At 37.8% G+C, this 18,844-nt stretch overlaps 1 protein-coding gene across 1 annotated transcript in view; it reads right to left on the bottom strand.

Moving 5' to 3' along the window:
- LOC135229098 (membrane-bound transcription factor site-2 protease-like) overlaps window positions 1-18,844 on the bottom strand; it is a 97,982-nt gene that overhangs the window by 6,552 nt on the left and 72,586 nt on the right. Inside the window, exon 8 of the mRNA XM_064278900.1 lies at window positions 228-322. Coding sequence (XP_064134970.1) covers window positions 228-322 — 95 coding nt within the window. The remainder of the gene's footprint in view (window positions 1-227; window positions 323-18,844) is intronic.

The following is an 18,844-nucleotide window of genomic DNA, read 5'->3' as shown; positions in this document are numbered from 1 at the left end:
GAGTCGATTCTGACTCATAGCAACCCTACATGACAGAGTAGAACTGCTCCATAGAGTTTCCAAGGAACGCTGGTGGATTTGAACTGCAAACCTCTTGGTTAGCAGCCATAGCACTTAACCACTACATCACCAGGGTTTCCTGAAGTTTTAATAGATTCTATCTTAATTCTGTATACTTATCTTGAAATAACTATAAAACAAGTAAGACTGCTTCAAAGACAACTTACCAAACGTTTATTAAAATTATTTCTGTAGGAAAAGCACACATCCGTGAGGCTGTGATTGTTACAACATTCAGTGGAACCATCTAGTCGTTTGTACACTATACAGAAATAGTTAGACAATTAGAATTCATTACAGAAGTTCACTGTAGTAAAAATTGCCCTCTTAATACAAAAAAGAACAAGCAAAATGATGTATGAATTCAGAAACAATTATATACATAATGGTTACTTGGTACAGAATACGAGTTTATGTTACTTGGTACATTATATGTTAGAAATAATGAAGAATTAATATTATCTTCATATAAACTCACAGACCCATACAAGTACAGTTCCAGATTCTCAGTAGGTTTCACAATAATCTCTCTGTTGGCTACAAATTTTGTAACCTCAAAATTTAATGAGCCACAAGTATATGCCCATTTGATACTGAAAGAATATAACTGTATACATAAACTATGCAGCTGTTCTGAGTCCATATGAGCAAAAGAATGACCTTGAGCGTATCCCACCTGAATACAGAGACCACTTCAAGACTGACTGAAGACCAGATGAGTTGTGAAATGACATCAAGGAATCACACATGAAGTAAGTAAAAGGTCATTAAAAAGACAAGAAAGAAAGAAAAGACCAAAATGAATGTCAGAAGAGACTCTAGAACTCGATCTTGAACATAGAATAGCTAAAACAAACTGAAGAAAGGATCATGTAAAAGAGCTGAACAGAGGATTTAAAAGGGCGACTTGAGAAGACAAAGTAAATTATAATGACTTGGAGTTAGAAAACTGAAAGTGTGGAATGCACATGGCATTTCTCAAGCTGAGAGAACTGAAGAAAAGATTCAAGCCTTTGGTTGCAATTTTGAAGGATTCTACGGGGAAAATGGAAACCCTAGTGGCACAGTGGTTAAGTGCTACAGCTGCTAACCAAAAGGTCGGCACTTCAAATCCACCAGGTGCTCCTTGGAAACTCTATGGGGCAGTTCTACTGTGTCCTATAGGGCTGCTATGAGTTGGAATCGACTCTATGGCAATGGGTTTGGTTTTGGTTTTGGTATGGGGAAAATATCAATTGACACAGGAAGTATTAAAAGAAGATGAAAGGAATATATGGAGTCACTGTACCAAAAAGAATTGGTTGATGTTCAACCTTTCGGGAGGTAGCATATGATCAAGAACCAATGGTGTTGAAAGAAGTCTAAGCCGCACTGAAAGGACTGGTGAAAAACAATGCTCCAGGAATTGACAGAATACCAACCGAAATGTTTCAACAAACGGATGCACGGCTGGAGGTGCTCATTCATCTATGCCAATAAATTCGGAAGACAGCTACCTGGCCAACCAACTGGAGGAGATCCATATTTGTGTCCTTTCCAAAGAACATGATCCAACAGAATGCAGGGATTATCGAACTATATCATTAATACCATACACAAGTAAAATTTTGCTGAAGATAATTTAAAAGCAGTTGCAGCAGTACACTGACAGGTAATTGCTAGAAATTCAGAATGGATTCAGAAGGGGATGTAGAACCAGGGATATCATTGCTAATGTCAGCTGCATCTTGACTGATAGAGAATACCACAAAGATGTTTACCTGTGTTTTATTGACTATGCAAATGCATCTGACTATTGCAGAACATAAGAAATTACAGGTAACATTGTGAAGAATGAGAAATCCAGAACACTTAATTGTACTCATGCATAACTCATGTACGTAGACTAAGATGTGGTTGTTCAAACAGAACAAGGGTATACTGTGTGGTTTTAAATCAGGAAAAGAGTATGTCAAGGTTGTATCCCCTCACCAAATTTATTCAATCTATATACTTAGCAAATAATCCAAGAAGCTGGACTATATGAAGAAGAACGGGGCATTAGGATTGAAGGAAGACTCATTAACAACCTGCAATATGCAGACGACACAACCTTGCTTGCTAAAAGCCAAGAGGACCTGAAGCACTTACTGATGATGATCATAGGCTACAGCCTTAAGTATGGATTTCATTTCAACATAAAGAAAAAAATCCTCACAACTGGACCAATAAAAAAATCATGATAAACAGAGAAAGTATTGAAGTTGTCAAAGATTTCATTTTACTTGATGTGCAATCAATGCAGTTAAGAAATGAAATGATGTATTGCATTGGGGAAATCTGCTGCAAAAGACCTCTTTAAAGCGTTAAAAAGCAAAGATATCATTTGAAGACCAAGATGTACCTGACCCAAGCCACAACATTTTTAATTGCCTCAATGCATGTGAAAGCTGCCAATGAATAAGGAAGACTGAAGAAGAATTGACGCCTTTGAATTATGGTGCTGGTGAAAAATATTGAATATACATTGACTACCAGGAGAAGCGAAACCCTGGTGGCATAGTGGTTAAGTCCTATGGCTGCTAACCAAAGGGTTTGCAGTTTGAATCTGCCAGGCACTGCTTGGAAACCCTGTGGGGCAGTTCTACCCTGTCCTAAAGGGTTGCTATGAGTCGGAATCAACTCAACAGCACTGGGTTCAGTCTTTTGGTTTGGAACCAGGAGAATGAACAAGTGTGTCTTAGAAGAAGTATAGACAGAGCGTTTCCTGGAAGCAAAGATGGCAAGACTTCATCTTAGGTAATTTGCACATGTTAGCAGGAATTAGTCCCTGAAGAAAGGCATCATGCTTGGTAAAATAGAGGGTGAGTGAAAAAGAGAAAGACTTTCAAAAAGATAGACTGCCACAATGGCTCAAAAATGGATTCAAACATAGCAACAACTATAAGACTGTGCAGCACCAGGCAGTGTTTCATTCTGTTGTACACAGGGTTACTATGAGTTGAAACAGACTCAATGGCACCTAACAACAACAACAACAACACATAAATTATGTTCTATGCCACTTGTCTTCCTAAGAGTAATTATTTATAAGACTAACAACAAATCATCACTGCTATTCAACATTATACTCAAAGTTCTAGCTAATGTAATTATACATAGGTGTGTGTATGTATGTATATATATATATGTGTGTATGTATATGTGTGTATATATATACATATAAAGGTTGTAAAAGGTATTCAGGTTGGAAAATAAGAAATTAAAAATTGTCTTTGTTTGCACATGATGTAAATTTCCATATACAGAAACTCCCAAAGAATTCACCGAAAAAAAACAAAACTCCCTGAACTAATTTGTGATCATAGCAAAGCTGCAGGATACAAAATCAATATACAAACATCAATTACTTTTCTGTATACTAGCAAGAACAGTTGGAATTTGAAATATGAAATATACCATTCAGCACCCAAAATAAATAAGTAAACAAAGAAAGAAAGACAGGTATGAATGTAATAAAGTATGTCCAAGATCTATATGAGGAAAACTATAAAACTGTGATGTAAGAAATCAAAGAAGATCTAAATAAAAGAGAGATCCTACATTCATGGAAAGGATGATAATATTAAAATGTCATTTTTCCTAACTCGATCTATAAACTCAATGCAATACCAATCAAAAGCAACAAACTGATTCCATATAAAGTTAATATGGAATGGCAAAAGATCCAAATTAGCTAACACACCCTGAAGAAGGACTGACTGGGAGGACTAAGATGACCCGACTTCAAGACTTAGTACAAAGCTACAGCGATCAGGCAGTGCGGTACTGACAACATGCAAACAGATCAGTGGATCAGAATGGAAATCCCATAAATAGACCAACAGGAATAGTCAACTGATTCTTGAAAAAGGAGCAAAGGTAATTCAGTGGAGATAAGGTACAGTTTTTCAACAAATGATGCCGAAATACCTGGAAATCCACATGCAAAAAAAATGAATCTGATAGACCTTATACCTTTCACACAAATTAACTCCAAATAAGTCACAGATCTAAATGCAAGAGACGAAGCTATAAATCTTCTAGAAGATAACATAGTAGAAATGTAGCTGACCTTGATTTGGCAATGACTTTTTAGCTACAACAACAAAAGCACATTCCATAAAAAATAAAATAAAATTATAAATTGGACTTCATTAACACTAAAATCTTTTCTGTGATGGTGAATCAGCATATGAAAAGATGCTCAATCTTATATGCCAGTAGGAAATCACAAATTAAAACAATAATGTGATACCACTGTATCAATTTCAATGGTCAAAATTCTAAACATTGTCAATAGTTGCTGACAAGGCAGCAATAGGAACTCTCATTCATTGCTGGTAGGAACGGAAAATGGTACAGCTGCTTCAGAAAAGTCTGGCAGTTTCTCACAAGACTACACATAGATTTAGTATATAACCAGTAATCATACCCTTAGGTGTTTACTTAAATGAGTTGAGATACACATGCCCATATAAAAATCTGCCACTAGGCGGAGTGAAGATGGCACAATAGACAGACGCTTCCAGCAAGCCCTCTTTACAACAAAGACCTAAAAAAACAAGTGAAACGAGTATATTTGTGACAAGCTGGGGGCCCTGTGCTTCAACGGCAAGCTTAGAAAACGAACTGAGGGGTACGGGGAGGAAGAGACCATTCAGAAACAGAGAGGAGTTACCAGACCTGAATTGTGTGGAGCCCTCAGGCACTATTCCCGAAGTGGCAGCGGTGGCAGGCTGGTACTAGCATTCGGCTGTAGTTTCCTCAGGGAGAGGCAGCCAGCCACACAGCCTACTCACACCTCTGGAACCTGTGAAGAACTGCACTCTCAGCAAAAGCTAAGTACTTGCATATATTTTACTGTGCCCCACCCCCAACACCCAATCCAGCTTCAGTGGCTGAATTCCCTGGGCCTGAGATAGGCCCTGTTGAGTGCCTAGAACCAGCCTCCTGGCCTCAGAGAAGGAGAAAATTTGCAATTGGGGGAAAGGATAATTTGCCAGCTCCACTAACCAGGGGAGCTCAGGACAGAAGAGCCTTCTGTCCAGGCATAAACAGGCCATGGGCTTTGACAACTTTCTCTTCTGCATGGACCTGTGTGGGCCTATTTTGGGAGAATAGGCCCTTGTTGGTAGACTCCAACCGTTTCAGCTGTGTGGTGAAGAGGTGGGTGTTTGATGTTTGACACTGCTCTGCCTATTAAACAAGGTCTTCACCTACCCACATCAGGGACCTAAGGACTGGTAACTCCACTCAGGTCACCCAGCTACCCGTGACAGGTGTCCAAGGATAACTGGTACCTCCCAGTCCTTAAAATCAAAAACTTTGGGTGCTCATGGTCCATCTATATAACCCACTCACCTGCACGCTCTAGGAACAGGGACATGCTTTCCTCAGAGACACTCAGGGGTCGGTTCTCAGTCTCCTGCCTTGTTTAGGGTGTGACCCCCTGCTGCAATTAGATACCAATACATACACCAATTGCCTCTGCCCCTCTAAGACTGTATGGTAAAGCCTTACCACACACTTGATGATCAGCTACCTGGACGCCTGAGCTGAATTCATACAAGAAAACTGAACGGACTCCTGGACTGATATACCTGATAACAGCTCTAGCCCTCTGGGGACAGGACGTCAGAGCTCCAAAGGTGAAAATAATCAAGCTAGCTTACTCAAGCAACCCATCTGGGCATATGAAAACAAAACAAAGCAAGAAGCTACGACACAGTAAGCAAGCATAAACTAATACAATAATTTATAGATGATTCGGAGACGACAGTCAATATCAAGTCACATAAAGAAAAAGACCATGATCACCTCAACAAGCTCTCAAAACAAAGAATCCAGGGATCTTTTAGATAAAAGTGCATTCCTGGAACTACCAGAGGTAGAATACAAAAGACTAATATACAGAACCCTTCAAGACATTAGGAAGGAAGTGAGGCAATACAAAGAACAAGCCAAGGAACACACAGATAAAACAACTGAAGAAATTAGAAAGATTATTCAGGAACATAATGAAAAATTTAATAAGCTGGAGACAGGAATCAGAAATTCAGAAGATTAACAATAAAATTACAGAAGTAGACAACTCCACAGAGAGTCAGAGGAGCAGAATCAAGCAAGTAGAAGCTAGAATTCCTGAACTCAAAGGTAAATCACTTGGCACTAATATATCTGAAGAAAAATCAGATAAAAGAATTAAAAAAAATGAAAAACCTTAAGAACCATGTGGGAGTCTATCAAGAGAAATAACCTATGAGTGATTGGAGTACCAGAACAGGGAGGGATAAGAGAAAATGCAGGGAGAATTGTTGAAGATTTGTTGGCAGAAAACTTCCCTGATATTGTGAAAGATGAGAAGATATCTATCCAAGATGCTTATTGAACTCCATGTAAGGGAGATATTAAAAGAAAGTCACCAAGATATGTTTTAATCAACCTTGCCAAAACCAAAGATAAAGAGAGAATTTTAAGAGCAGCAAGGGATAAACAAAAAGTCACCTACAAAGGAGAGCCAATAAGAATAAGCTATGACTACTCAGCAGAAACCATTCAGGGAAGAAGGCGATGGGATGCCATATTTTAAAAACTGAAGGAAAAAAAGTGCCAGCCAAGAATCATATATCCAGCAAAACTGTCTCTTAAATATGAAGGTAAAATTAGGACATTTCCAGATAAACAGAAGTTTAGGGAATTTGTAAAAACCATATCAAAACTACAAGAAATACTAAAGGGAGTTCTTTGGTTAGAAAATCAATAATATCAGGTATCAACCCAAGACTAGAACACTGGGCAGAGCAATCAGAAGTCAAACCAGACAGGGAAATAAAAAAAAAAAAAGGTTAAAAAAAAAGGAGGTCAAAACAGGGTAACAGCGACGTTATCATACAAAAGAAGATAACATTAAAACAATGAAGAGGGACTAAGAAATGTAATCCTAGATCTTCCATATGGAGAGGAAGATATGACAAAATGAAAGAAAATTTAGGTTTAAATTTAGAAAAATAAGGGTAAACAATAAGGTCAGCACAAAGAAGACAAACTATCCTACTCATCAAAATAAAATACAAGAAAAAAATAGAGACTCAGCAGAAGCAAAATCAACAACAAATATAAGGAAAGGACAATATATAAAGATAACCTACTCAGAACATAAAAATTAAGTGGGAAAAAGAAATTCTCAACAACACATAAAAAAAGACCTCAAAATGATAGCATTACATTCATACCTATCCATAATTACGCTGAATGTAAATGGACTAAATGTTCCAATAAAGAGACAGAGAGTGGCAGAATGGATTAAAAAACAAGATCTATCTATATGCTGCCTACAATAGACACATCTTAGACTTAGAGACACAAACTAAAACTGAAAGGATGGAAAAAAATACATCAAGCAAACAACAATCAAAAAACAGCAGGAGTAGCAACATTAATTTCTGACAAAAAGACTTTAAAGTTAAATCCATCATAAAGGATAAGGAAGGACACTAAATAATGAATAAAGGGACAATATACCAAGAAGATATAACCATGTTAAATATTTACGTACCCAAACACAGGGCTCCAAGATACATAAAACAAGCTCTATCACCACTGAAAAGGGAGATGGACAGCTCCACAATAATAGTAGGAGGCTTTAGCACACTACTTTCGGTGAAGGAAAGAACATCCAGAAAGAAGCTCAGTAAAGACAAGGAAGATCTAAATGCCACAATCAACCAACTTGACCTCATAGACATATACAGAACTCTCCACCCAACAGCAACTAAGTTACTTTCTTTTCTAGTGCACATGGAACATTCTCTAGAATAGAGCACACATTAGGTCATAAAGCAAGCCTTAGCAGAATCCAAAACATTGAAATATTACAAAGCATCTTCTCTGACCATAAGGCCATAAAACCGGAAATCAATAACAGGAAAAGCAGGGAAAAGAAATCAAACACTTAGAAAGTGAACACTACCCTGCTCAAAAAAGACTGGATTATAGAAGACATTAAGGATGGAATAAAGAAATTCAGAAAATCCAATGGGATGGAAAACACTTTGTAACAGAACCTTTGGGACACAGCAAAAGTGGTGCGCAGAAGCCAATTTATACCAATAAATGCACACAACCAAAAAGAAGAAAGGGCCAATATCAAAGAATTATCCCTACATTTGGAACAAATAGAAAGAGAGCAACAAAAGAAACCCACAGGCACCAGAAGAAAACAAATAATAAAAATTAGAACTGAACTAAATGAAACAGAAAAACAATTGAAAGAATTAACAAGACCAAAAGTTGGTTTTTGAAAAAATCAACAAAATTGATAAACCACTGAACAAGTGACAAAAGAAAAACAGGAGAGGAAGCAAATAATCCGAATAAGAAATGAGAGGGGCAATATTACAACAGACCCAACTGAAATGAAAAGAATCATATCAGATTACTATGAAAAGCTGTACTCATACAAATTTGAAAACCTAGAAGAAATGGATTAATTCCTAGAAACACACTACCTACCTAAACTAACACAAACAGAGGTAGAACAACTAAACAGACTCATAACAAAAGAAGAGATTGAAAAGGTAATGAAAAAACTCCCAACAAAAAATAGCTCTCGCCCAGACGGCTTCACTGCACAGTTTTACCAAACTTTCAGAGAAGAGTTAACACCACTGCTACTAAAGGTATTTCAGAGCACAGAAAAAGACGGAATACTACCAAACTCATTCTATGAAGATACCATATCCCTGATACCAAAACCAGGTAAAGATACCACAAAAAAAAAAAAAAAAAGAAAGAAAGAAAATTATAGACCTAAATCCCTCATGAACTTGGATGCAAAAATCCTCAACAAAATTCTAGCCAATAAGAGTTCAACGATATTAAAAAAAATAATTCACCATGACCAAGTGGGACCAGGTATGCAGGGATGATTTGTTAGAAAAACAGTTAATGTAATCCATTACATAAATAAAACAAGAATCATGTGATTTTATCAATTGATGAAGAAAAAGCATTTGAAAGAGTTCAATACCCATTCCTGATAAAAATGCAGCAAAATAGGAATAAAAGGAAAATTCCTCAACATAATAAAGGGCACATATACAAAGCCAACAGCCAACATCACCCTAAATAGAGAGAGCCTGCAAGCATTCCTATTGAGATCGGGAACCAGACAAGGAGCCCCTTTATCACCCCTCTTATTCAATATTGAGCTGGAGGTCCTAGCCAGAGCAGTTAGGCTGGATAAAGAAATGAAGGGCATCCAGATTGGCGAGGAAGAAGTAAAATTATCTCTATTTGCAGACAACATGATCTTATACACAGAAAACCCTAAGGAATCCTCAAGAAAACTACTGAAACTAATAGTTCAGCAGAGTATCCTGATACAAGATAAACATACAAAAATCAGTTGGATTCCTCTACGCCAACAAAAAAAATATTGAAGAGGAAATCTCCAAATCAATACCATTTACATTACCCCCAAAGAAGATAAAATACTTAGGAATAAATCTTACCAGAGATGTAAAAGGCTTATACAAAGAAAACTACAATACACTTCTGCAAAAAACCAAAACAGACCTATGTAAGTGGAAAAACATACCTTGCTTATGGATAGGAAGACTTAACATTACAAAAATGTCTATTCTACCAAAAGCGATCTATACATTTAATGCAATTCTGATCCAAATTGCAACAACATTCTTAAATGAGAGGGAGAAACAAATCACCAACTTCCTATGGAAGGGGAACAGGCCCCAGATAAATAAGACATTACTGAAAAAGAATAAAGTGGGAGGCCTTACTTTACCTGATTTTTAGAACCTATTACACCGCGACAGTAGTCAAAACAGCCCAGTACTGGTACAACAACAGACACATAGACCGATGGAACAGAATTGGGAATCCAGACATAAATCCAAACACATATGAGCAGTTGCTATTTGACAAAGGCCCCAAAACAGTTAAGTGTGGGAAAAGACAGTCTTTTTAACAAATGGTGCTGGCATAACTAGACATCCATCTGCAAAAAAATGAAACAAGACCCATACCTCACTCTGCACAAAAACTAACTCAAAATGGATCAAAGACCTAAATATAAAATCTAAAATGATAAAGATCATGGAAGAAAAAATAAGGACAATGTTAGGAGCCCTAATACAGGGCATAAACAGTATACAAAACATTATTAAGAATGCAGAAGAAAAACTAGATAACTGTCAGCTCCTAAAAATTAAACACCTATGCTCATCCAAAGACTTCACCAAAAGAGTAAAAAGACTACCTACAGACTGGGAAAAAGTTTTCAGGTATGACATTTCTGATCAACACCTGATCTCCAAAATCTACATGATACTGCAAAAACTCAACTACAAAAAGACAAATAACTCAATTAAAAAGTGGGCAAAAGATATGAGCAGACACTTCAGTAAAGAAGACACTCAAGCCACTGACAGATACATGAGGAAATGCTCACGATCATTAACCATTAGAGAAATGCAAATCAAAACTTCAATGAGATTTCATCTGACTCCAACAAGGCTGGCATTAATCCAAAAAACACAAAATAATAAATGTTGGACAGGCTGTGGAGAGATCAGAACACTTATACACTGCTGGTGGGAATGTAAAATGATACAACCACTTTAGAAATTGATTTGGCACTTCTTTAAAAAGCTAGAAATAGAATTATCATATGATCCAGCAATCCCATTCCTTGGAATATATCCTAGAGAAATAAGAGCGATTACATGAACAGATATACACACACCCATATTTATTGCTGCACTGTTTACAACAGAAAAAAGATGAAGGAACCAAGGTGCCCATCAATGGATGAATGAATAAATAAATTATGGTGTATTCACACAAGGGAATATCACACATCGATAAAGAACAGTGAGGAATCTGTGAAACATTTCATAACATGAAGGAACCTGGAAGGTACTATGCTGGGTGAAATTAGCCAGTTGCAAAAGGACAAATATTGTATAAGACCACTATTATAAGAACTTGAGAAACAGTTTAAACTGAGAAGGAAACATTCTTTTGTGGTTGCAAGATGGGGGAGGGAGGGGGGTGGGAGAGGGGCATTCACTAATTAAATAGTAGATAAAAACTACTTTAGGTGAAGAGAACGATAACACCCAACGCAGGGGAGGTCAGCACAACTGGACTAACCAAAAGTAAAGAAGTTTCCTGAATAAACTGAATGCTTTGAAGGCCAGCATAGCAGGGGCAGGGGCTTGGGGACCATGGTTTCAGGGGACATCTAAGTGAATTGGCATAATAAAATCCATTAAGAAAACATTCTGCGTCCCACTTTGAAGGGCGGCGTCAGGGGTCTTAAACGCTAGCAACCAGCCATCTAAGATGCATCAATGAGTCTCAACTCACCTGGATCAAAGGAGAATGAAGAACACCAAGGACACAATGTAATTACGAGCCCAGAAGACAGAAAGGGCCACATGAACCAGAGACTACATCATCCTGAGACCAGAAGAACTAGATGGTGCCTGGCCACAACTGATGACTGCCCTGACAGGGAACACAACAGAGAGCCCCTGAGAGAGCACTAGAGCAGTGGGATGCAGACCCCTGAAATTCTCAGAAAAAGCCAGACTTTATGGTCTGACTGAGACTAGAAGGATTCTGCTGGTTATGGCCTCCAGACCTTCTGCTGATCCAGGACAGGAACCATTCCTGAAGTCAACTCTTCAGACATGGATTGGACTGGACAATGGGTTGGAGAGGGATGCTGGTTAGGAGTGAGCTTCTTGGATCAGGTGGACACTTGAGACTATGTTGGCATCTCCTGCCTAGAGGGGAGATGAGAGGGTAGAGGGGGTTAGAAGCTGGCGAAATAGACACGAAAAGAGAGAGTGGAGGGATGGAGTGGGCTGTCTCATTAGGGGGAGAGTAATTGGGAGTATGTAGCAAGGTGTGTATAGGTTTTTGTGTAGAAGACTGACTTGATTTGTAAGATTTCACTTAAAGTGCAATAAATTTTTTTTTTAAAAAGTCTGCACGCTAAAGTTTAAAGCAGCTTTACTTATAAAAAATATTGGAAATAGTACCAAAACTTGGAAATACTGTCTAGTAATAAGTGCTTTAAAAATTGCAAAATTATGTAAACACACATATACATGTATATGCACATATGCACAATTCATTTTAGGATACCAAAGAAACCTTGAGTCATAACTCAATATAAGAAAATAATCATATTATTTCAAAATTTAAGTTAGCCTTAACAGTAACCTAGGTGCTCATAACAATAAGTTCTGCAGTGTCATTCTCATTAGCATTTAAAACTAGTTCAGAATGGGTCCTTTCTCACTTCAGTTGAAGGTCTGTGAGACAGTACATGGGAATAAAGGGTGTCCAAGCTGGGGTTCCTGAGTCTGGACTGACAGTTTCATTGAGGATATCATTTTTCTCTTTTAATATTTGATCTTGTCATCCTTAAAATAGTTGTTTAAGTGCTGGACTTCTTGAATGTGATTTCTCCAGTTAAGAAAATCCTTTTAGGAAAGATGCAAGGAATTTATCTCAATGTATTTCTGAAATTGCATTTCCCTCAAAGAAGAGAGGATGCAAACTGTTTGTCAAGACAATACTTTCAAAAAGGAACCACACTGGTTCTTGGCATTAACTTTTAGTTCTCTTCAAATTATATGTGGCATATAGAAACCTAACAATCTTAAGAGCAGAGACTTAAATATGAATGGAAGGCAACTTTTTGCTTTCTGTTCTACCTAGAATGAAACGAGACATCTATTCCAGATACAAAGAATTCCAGGCTAGACTCATCTCCTTTTTGGGACTTTTTGGAAAGTCATGATTCACTACTAGGTCACTGAATCTCAAATGATACTTGGGACATGCTCCTTAGGCTTACATCAAAGGCAGAAGTGACTACACTGTTGATATTTTCATTGAGCAGGTTAACATCTACTGCAATGTTTAAAAACAAAAGGAAAAAATTAACAGAAGAAATTAGGTATCAGCATGTAGAACTACCTGTTACAAGTTTAATAAAAACATCTAACTTGCTTAATTATCTCTATTTGCAGATGACATGATCTTATTCACAGAAAATCCTAAGGAGTCCTCAAGGAAACTACTGAAACTAATAGAAGAGCTAGCAGAATATCAGGGTACAAGATATACAAAAATCTGTTGGATTCCTCTACACCAACAAAAAGAATATTGAAGAGGAAATCACCAAATCATTACCATTTACAGTAGCCCCCAAGAAGATAAAATATTTAGGAATAAAACTTACCAGAGATGTAAAAGACTTATACAAAGAAAACTACAAGACATTACACCAAGAAACCAAAAGAGACCTACATAAGTGGAAAAACATACCTTGCTCATGGATAGGAAGGCTTAACATTATAAAAATGTCTATGCTACCAAAAGCAATCTATACATACAATACAAATCCGATCCAAATTCCAAAGGCATTTTTTAATGAGATGGAGAAACAAATCACCAACTTCAGAAGGGATGGAAAGAGGCCCAGGATAAGTAAAGCATTACTGAAAAAGAAGAAGAAAGTGGGAGGCCTCACTTTACGTGATTTTAGAACCTATTATACCACCACGGTAGTCAAAATAGCCTGGTACTGGTATAGCAACAGATATACAGACCAATGGAACAGAATTGAGAATCCAGACATAAATCCATCCACATATGAGCAAGTGATATTTGAAAAAGGGCCAAAGTCTGTTAAATAGGGAAAAGATAGTCTTTTTAACAAATGGTGCTGGCATAATTGTATATCTATCTACAAAAAAATGAAACAAGATCCATACCTCACTCCACGCACAAAAACTAACTCAAAATGGGTCAAAGACCTAAATATAAAATCTAAAATGATAAAGATCATGGAAGAAAAAATAGGGACAATGTTAGGAACCCTAATACATGGCATAAACAGTATATAAAACATTACTAACAATGCAGAAGAGAAACTAGATAACTGGGAGCTCCTAAAAATCAAACACCTATGCTCACCCAAAGACTTCACCAAGAGAGTAAAAAGATTACCTACAGACTGGGAAAAAATTTTTAGGTATGACATTTCCCATTGGTGTCTGATCTCTAAAATCTACATGATACTGCAAAAACTCAACTACAAAAAGACAAATAACCCAATTAAAAAATGGACAAAGATATGAACAGATACTTTACTAAAGAAGACATTCAGGTAGCTAACAGATATATCAGGAAATGTTCACGATCATTAGCCATTAGAGAAATGCAAATCAAAACTACAATGAGATTCCATCTCATTCCAACAAGGCTGGCATTAATCCAAAAAACACAAAATTATCAATGTTGGAGAGGTTGTGGAGAGACTGGAGCACATACACACCGCTAGTGGGAATGTAAAATGGTACAACCACCTTGGAAATTGATTTGGCGCTTCCTTAAATAGCTAGAAATAGAACTACCACACTATCCAGCAATCCCACTCCTTGGAATATATCTAGAGAAATAGAGCTTTTACAGAAACAAATACATGCACACCCATGTTCATTACAACACTGTTCACAATAGCAAAAAGATGGAAGCAACCAAGGTGCCCATCACTGGATGAATGGATAAATAAATTATGGTATATTCACACAATGGAATACTATGCATTGATGAAGAGCAGTGATGAATCTGTGAAACATTTCATAACATGGAGGAATCTGGAAGGCATTATGCTGAGTGAAATTAGTTGCAAAAGGACAAATATTGTATAAGACCACTATTATAAGAACTCGAGAAATAGTTTAAACAGAGAAGAAAATATTCTTTGATGGTTACAAGAGGGGGAAGGGAGTAAAGGAGGGAGACAGATAGTCACTAACAAGATAGTAGATAAGAACTATATTAGGTGAAGGGAAAGACAACACACAGTACAGGAGAGGTCAGCACAACCAGACTAAACGAAAAGCTAAGAAGTTTCCTGAATAAACTGAATGATTCCAAAGCCAGCATAGCAGGAGCGGGAGTTTGGGGACCAGGGTTTCAGGGGACATCTAATTCAACTGGCATAATCTATTAAGAAAACATTCTGCACTCCACTTCGGAGAGTGGTGTCTGGGGTCTTAAACACTAGCAAGCGGCCATCTAAGATGCATCCATTGGTCTCAATCCACCTGGAGCAAAGGAGAATGAAGAACACCAAAGATACAAGGTAATTATCAGCCCAAAAGACAAAAAGGACCACATAAACCAGAGACTACATCAACCTGAGATCAGAAGAACTAGATGGTGCCCACCTACAACAGATGACTGTGCTGACAGGGGACACAACAGAGAAGCCCTGAGTGAGCAAGACAGCAGTGGGACGCAGAACCCAAATTCACGTAAAAAGACCAGACTTAATGGTCTGACTGAGACTAGAAAGACCCCGGTGGTCATGGCCCCCAGACCTTCTCTTAGCCCAAGACAGGAACCATTCCCAAAGCCAACTCTTCAGACAGGGATTGGACTGGACAATGGGATAGAAAATGATGCTGTAGAAGAATGAGCTTCTTAGATCAAGTAGACACAGAAGACTATGTTGGCATCTCCTGTCTGGAGGGAAAATGAAAGGGCACAGGGTGTCAGAAGCTGGTTGAACTGACACGAAAAGAAACAGTGGAGGGAAGCGGCATGCTGTGTTATGAAGGGGAGAGCAATTAGGAGTATATAGTAAGGTGTATATAAATTTTTGTGTGAGACTGACCTGATTTGTAAACTTTCACTTAAATCACAATAAAAATTTTAAAAAAGGAAAAAAAAAAAAGGGACAAGACACAGGAAATCCAGGATGGAGAGCAGGAGTGTGCTTTCACATTACAGGGAGAGCAACTTGGGTCATATAACAATGTGTATATAAATTTTTGTATAGCAAAAAGAAGAAAGAGCTAAAATCGGAGAACTGTCCCTACAACTTGAACAAATAGAAAGTGAGCAACAAAAGAATCCATCAGGCACCAGAAGAAAACAAATAATAAAAATTAGAGCTGAACTAAATGAATTAGAGAACAGAAAAACAATTGAAAGAATTAACAAATTAACAAAAGCTGGTTCTTCGAAAAAATTAACAAAATTGATAAACCATTAGCCAGACTGACTAAAGAAATATAGGAAAGGAAACAAATAACCCAAATAAGAAACGAGATGGGCCACATCACAACAGACCCAACTGAAATTAAAAGAATCATATCAGATTATTACGAAAAATTGTACTCTAACAAATTTGCAAACCTAGAAGAAACGGATGAATTCCTGGAAAAACACTACCTACCTAAACTAACACAATCAGAAGTAGAACAACTAAATAGACCCATAACAAAAAAAGAGATTGAAACGGTAATCAAAAAACTCCCAACAAAAGAAAGCCCTGGCCTGGACGGCTTCACTGCAAAGTTCTACCAAACTTTCAGAGAAGAGTTAACACCACTACTACTGAAGCTATTTCAAAGCATAGAAAATGACGGAATACCACCTAACTCATTCTATGAAGCCACCATTTCCCTGATACCAAAACCAGGTAAAGACATCACAAAAAAAGAAAATTACAGACCTATATCCCTCATGAACATAGATGCAAAAATCCTCAACAAAATTCTAGCCAATAGAATTCAACAACATATCAAAAAATTAGTCCACCATGATCAAGTGGGATTTATACCAGGTATGCAAGACTGGTTTAATATTAGAAAAACCATTAATGTAATCCACCATATAAATAAAAGACAAAAACCACATGATTTTATCAATTGATACAGAAAAGCATTTGACAAAGTCCAACACCCATTTATGATAAAAGCTCTCACCAAAATAGGAATTAAAGGAAAATTCCTCAACATAATAAAGGGCATCTATACAAAGCCAACAGCCAACATCACTCTAAACAGAGAGATCCTGAAAGCATTTCCCTTGAGAACAGGAACCAGGCAAGGATACCCTTTATCACTGCTCTTATTCAGCATTGTGGTAGAGGTCCTAGCCAGAGCAATTAGGCTAGACAAAGAAATAAAGGGCATCCGCATTGGCAAGGAGGAAGTAAAATTATCTCTATTTGCAGAGGACATGATCTTACACACAGAAAACCCTAAGGAATTCTCCAGAAAACTACTGAAACTAATAGAAGAGTTTGGCAGAGTCTCAGGTTATAAGATAAACATACAAAAATCACTTGGATTCCTCCACATCAACAAAAAGAACGTCGAACAGGAAATAACCAAATCAATACCATTCACAGGAGCCACCAAGAAGATAAAATACTTAGGATTAAATCTCACCAAAGATGTAAAAGACCTATACAAAGAAAACTACAAAGTACTACTACAAGAAACTAAAAAGGACCTACGTAAGTGGAAAAACATACTTCGCTCATGGATAGAAAGACAACATAGTAAAAATGTCTATTCTACCAAAGCCATCTATACATACAATACACTTCCGATCCAAATTCCAATGTCATTTTTTAATGTGATGGAGAAACAAATCACCAACTTCATACGGAAGGGAAAGAAGCCTCGGATAAGTAAAGCATTACTGAAAAAGAAGAAGAAAGTGGGAGGCCTCACTCTACCTGATTTCAGAACCTATTATACAGCCACAGTAGTCAAAACAGCCTCGTACTGGTCCAACAACAGGCACATAGACCAATGGAACACAATTGAGAACCCAGATATAAATCCATCCACATATGAGCAGCTAATATTTGACAAAGGCCCAGTGTCAGTTAATTGGGGAAAAGATAGTCTTTTTAACAAATGGTGCTGGCATAACTGGATATCCATTTGCAAAAAAATGAAACAGGACCCATACCTCACAGCATGCACAAAAACTAACTCCAAGTGGATCAAAGACCTAAACATAAAGACTAAAACGATAAAGATCATGGAAGAAAAAATAGGGACAACCGTAGGAGCCCTAATACAAGGCATAAACAGGGAGGGTGGGAGAGGGTTTTTTACTGATTAGTTAGTAGATAAGAACTGCTTTAGATGAAGGGAAGGACAATACTCAATACATGCAAGGTCAGCTCAACTGGACTGGATCAAAAGCAAAGAAGTTTCTGGGATAAAATGAATGCTTCAAAGGTCAGCGAAGCAAGGGCGGGAGTTTGGGGACCATGGTTTAAGGGGACTTCTAAGTCAATTTGCAAAATAATTCTATTATGAAAATATTCTGCATCCCACTTTGAAATGTGGCGTCTGGGGTCTTAAATGCTAACAAGTGGCCATCTGAGATGCATCAATTGATCTCAACCCACCTGGATCAAAGGAGAATGAAGAACACCAAGGTCACACGATAACTAAGAGCCCAAGAGACAGAAAGGGCCACATGAACCAGAGACCTACATCATCCTGAGACCAGAAGAACTAGTTGGTGCCTGGCCACAACCGATGACTGCCCTGACAGGGAGCACAACAGAGAACCCCTGAGGGAGCAGGAGATCAGTGGGATGCAGACCCAAAATTCTCGCAAAAAGACTGCTTAATGGTCTGACTGAGACTAGAGGAATCCCGGAGGTCATGGTCCCCAAACCTTCTGTTGGTCCAGGACAGGAACCATTCCCGAAGACAACTCATCAGACATGAAAGGGACTGGACAGTGGGTAGGAGAGAGATGCTGATGAAGAGTGAGCTATTTGTATCAGGTGGACACTTGAGACCGTGTTGGCATCTCCTGTCTGGAGGGGGGATGGGAGGATAGAGAGAGTTGGAAGCTGGCAAAATTGTCACGAAAGGAGAGACTGGAAGGG

The sequence above is a fragment of the Loxodonta africana genome, chromosome Y, assembly GCF_030014295.1.
Source record: "Loxodonta africana isolate mLoxAfr1 chromosome Y, mLoxAfr1.hap2, whole genome shotgun sequence".
Lineage (NCBI taxonomy): Eukaryota > Metazoa > Chordata > Mammalia > Proboscidea > Elephantidae > Loxodonta > Loxodonta africana.
The sequence above is the reverse complement of the archived record's forward strand: the minus strand, read 5'-3'. Positions and strand labels throughout refer to the sequence as shown.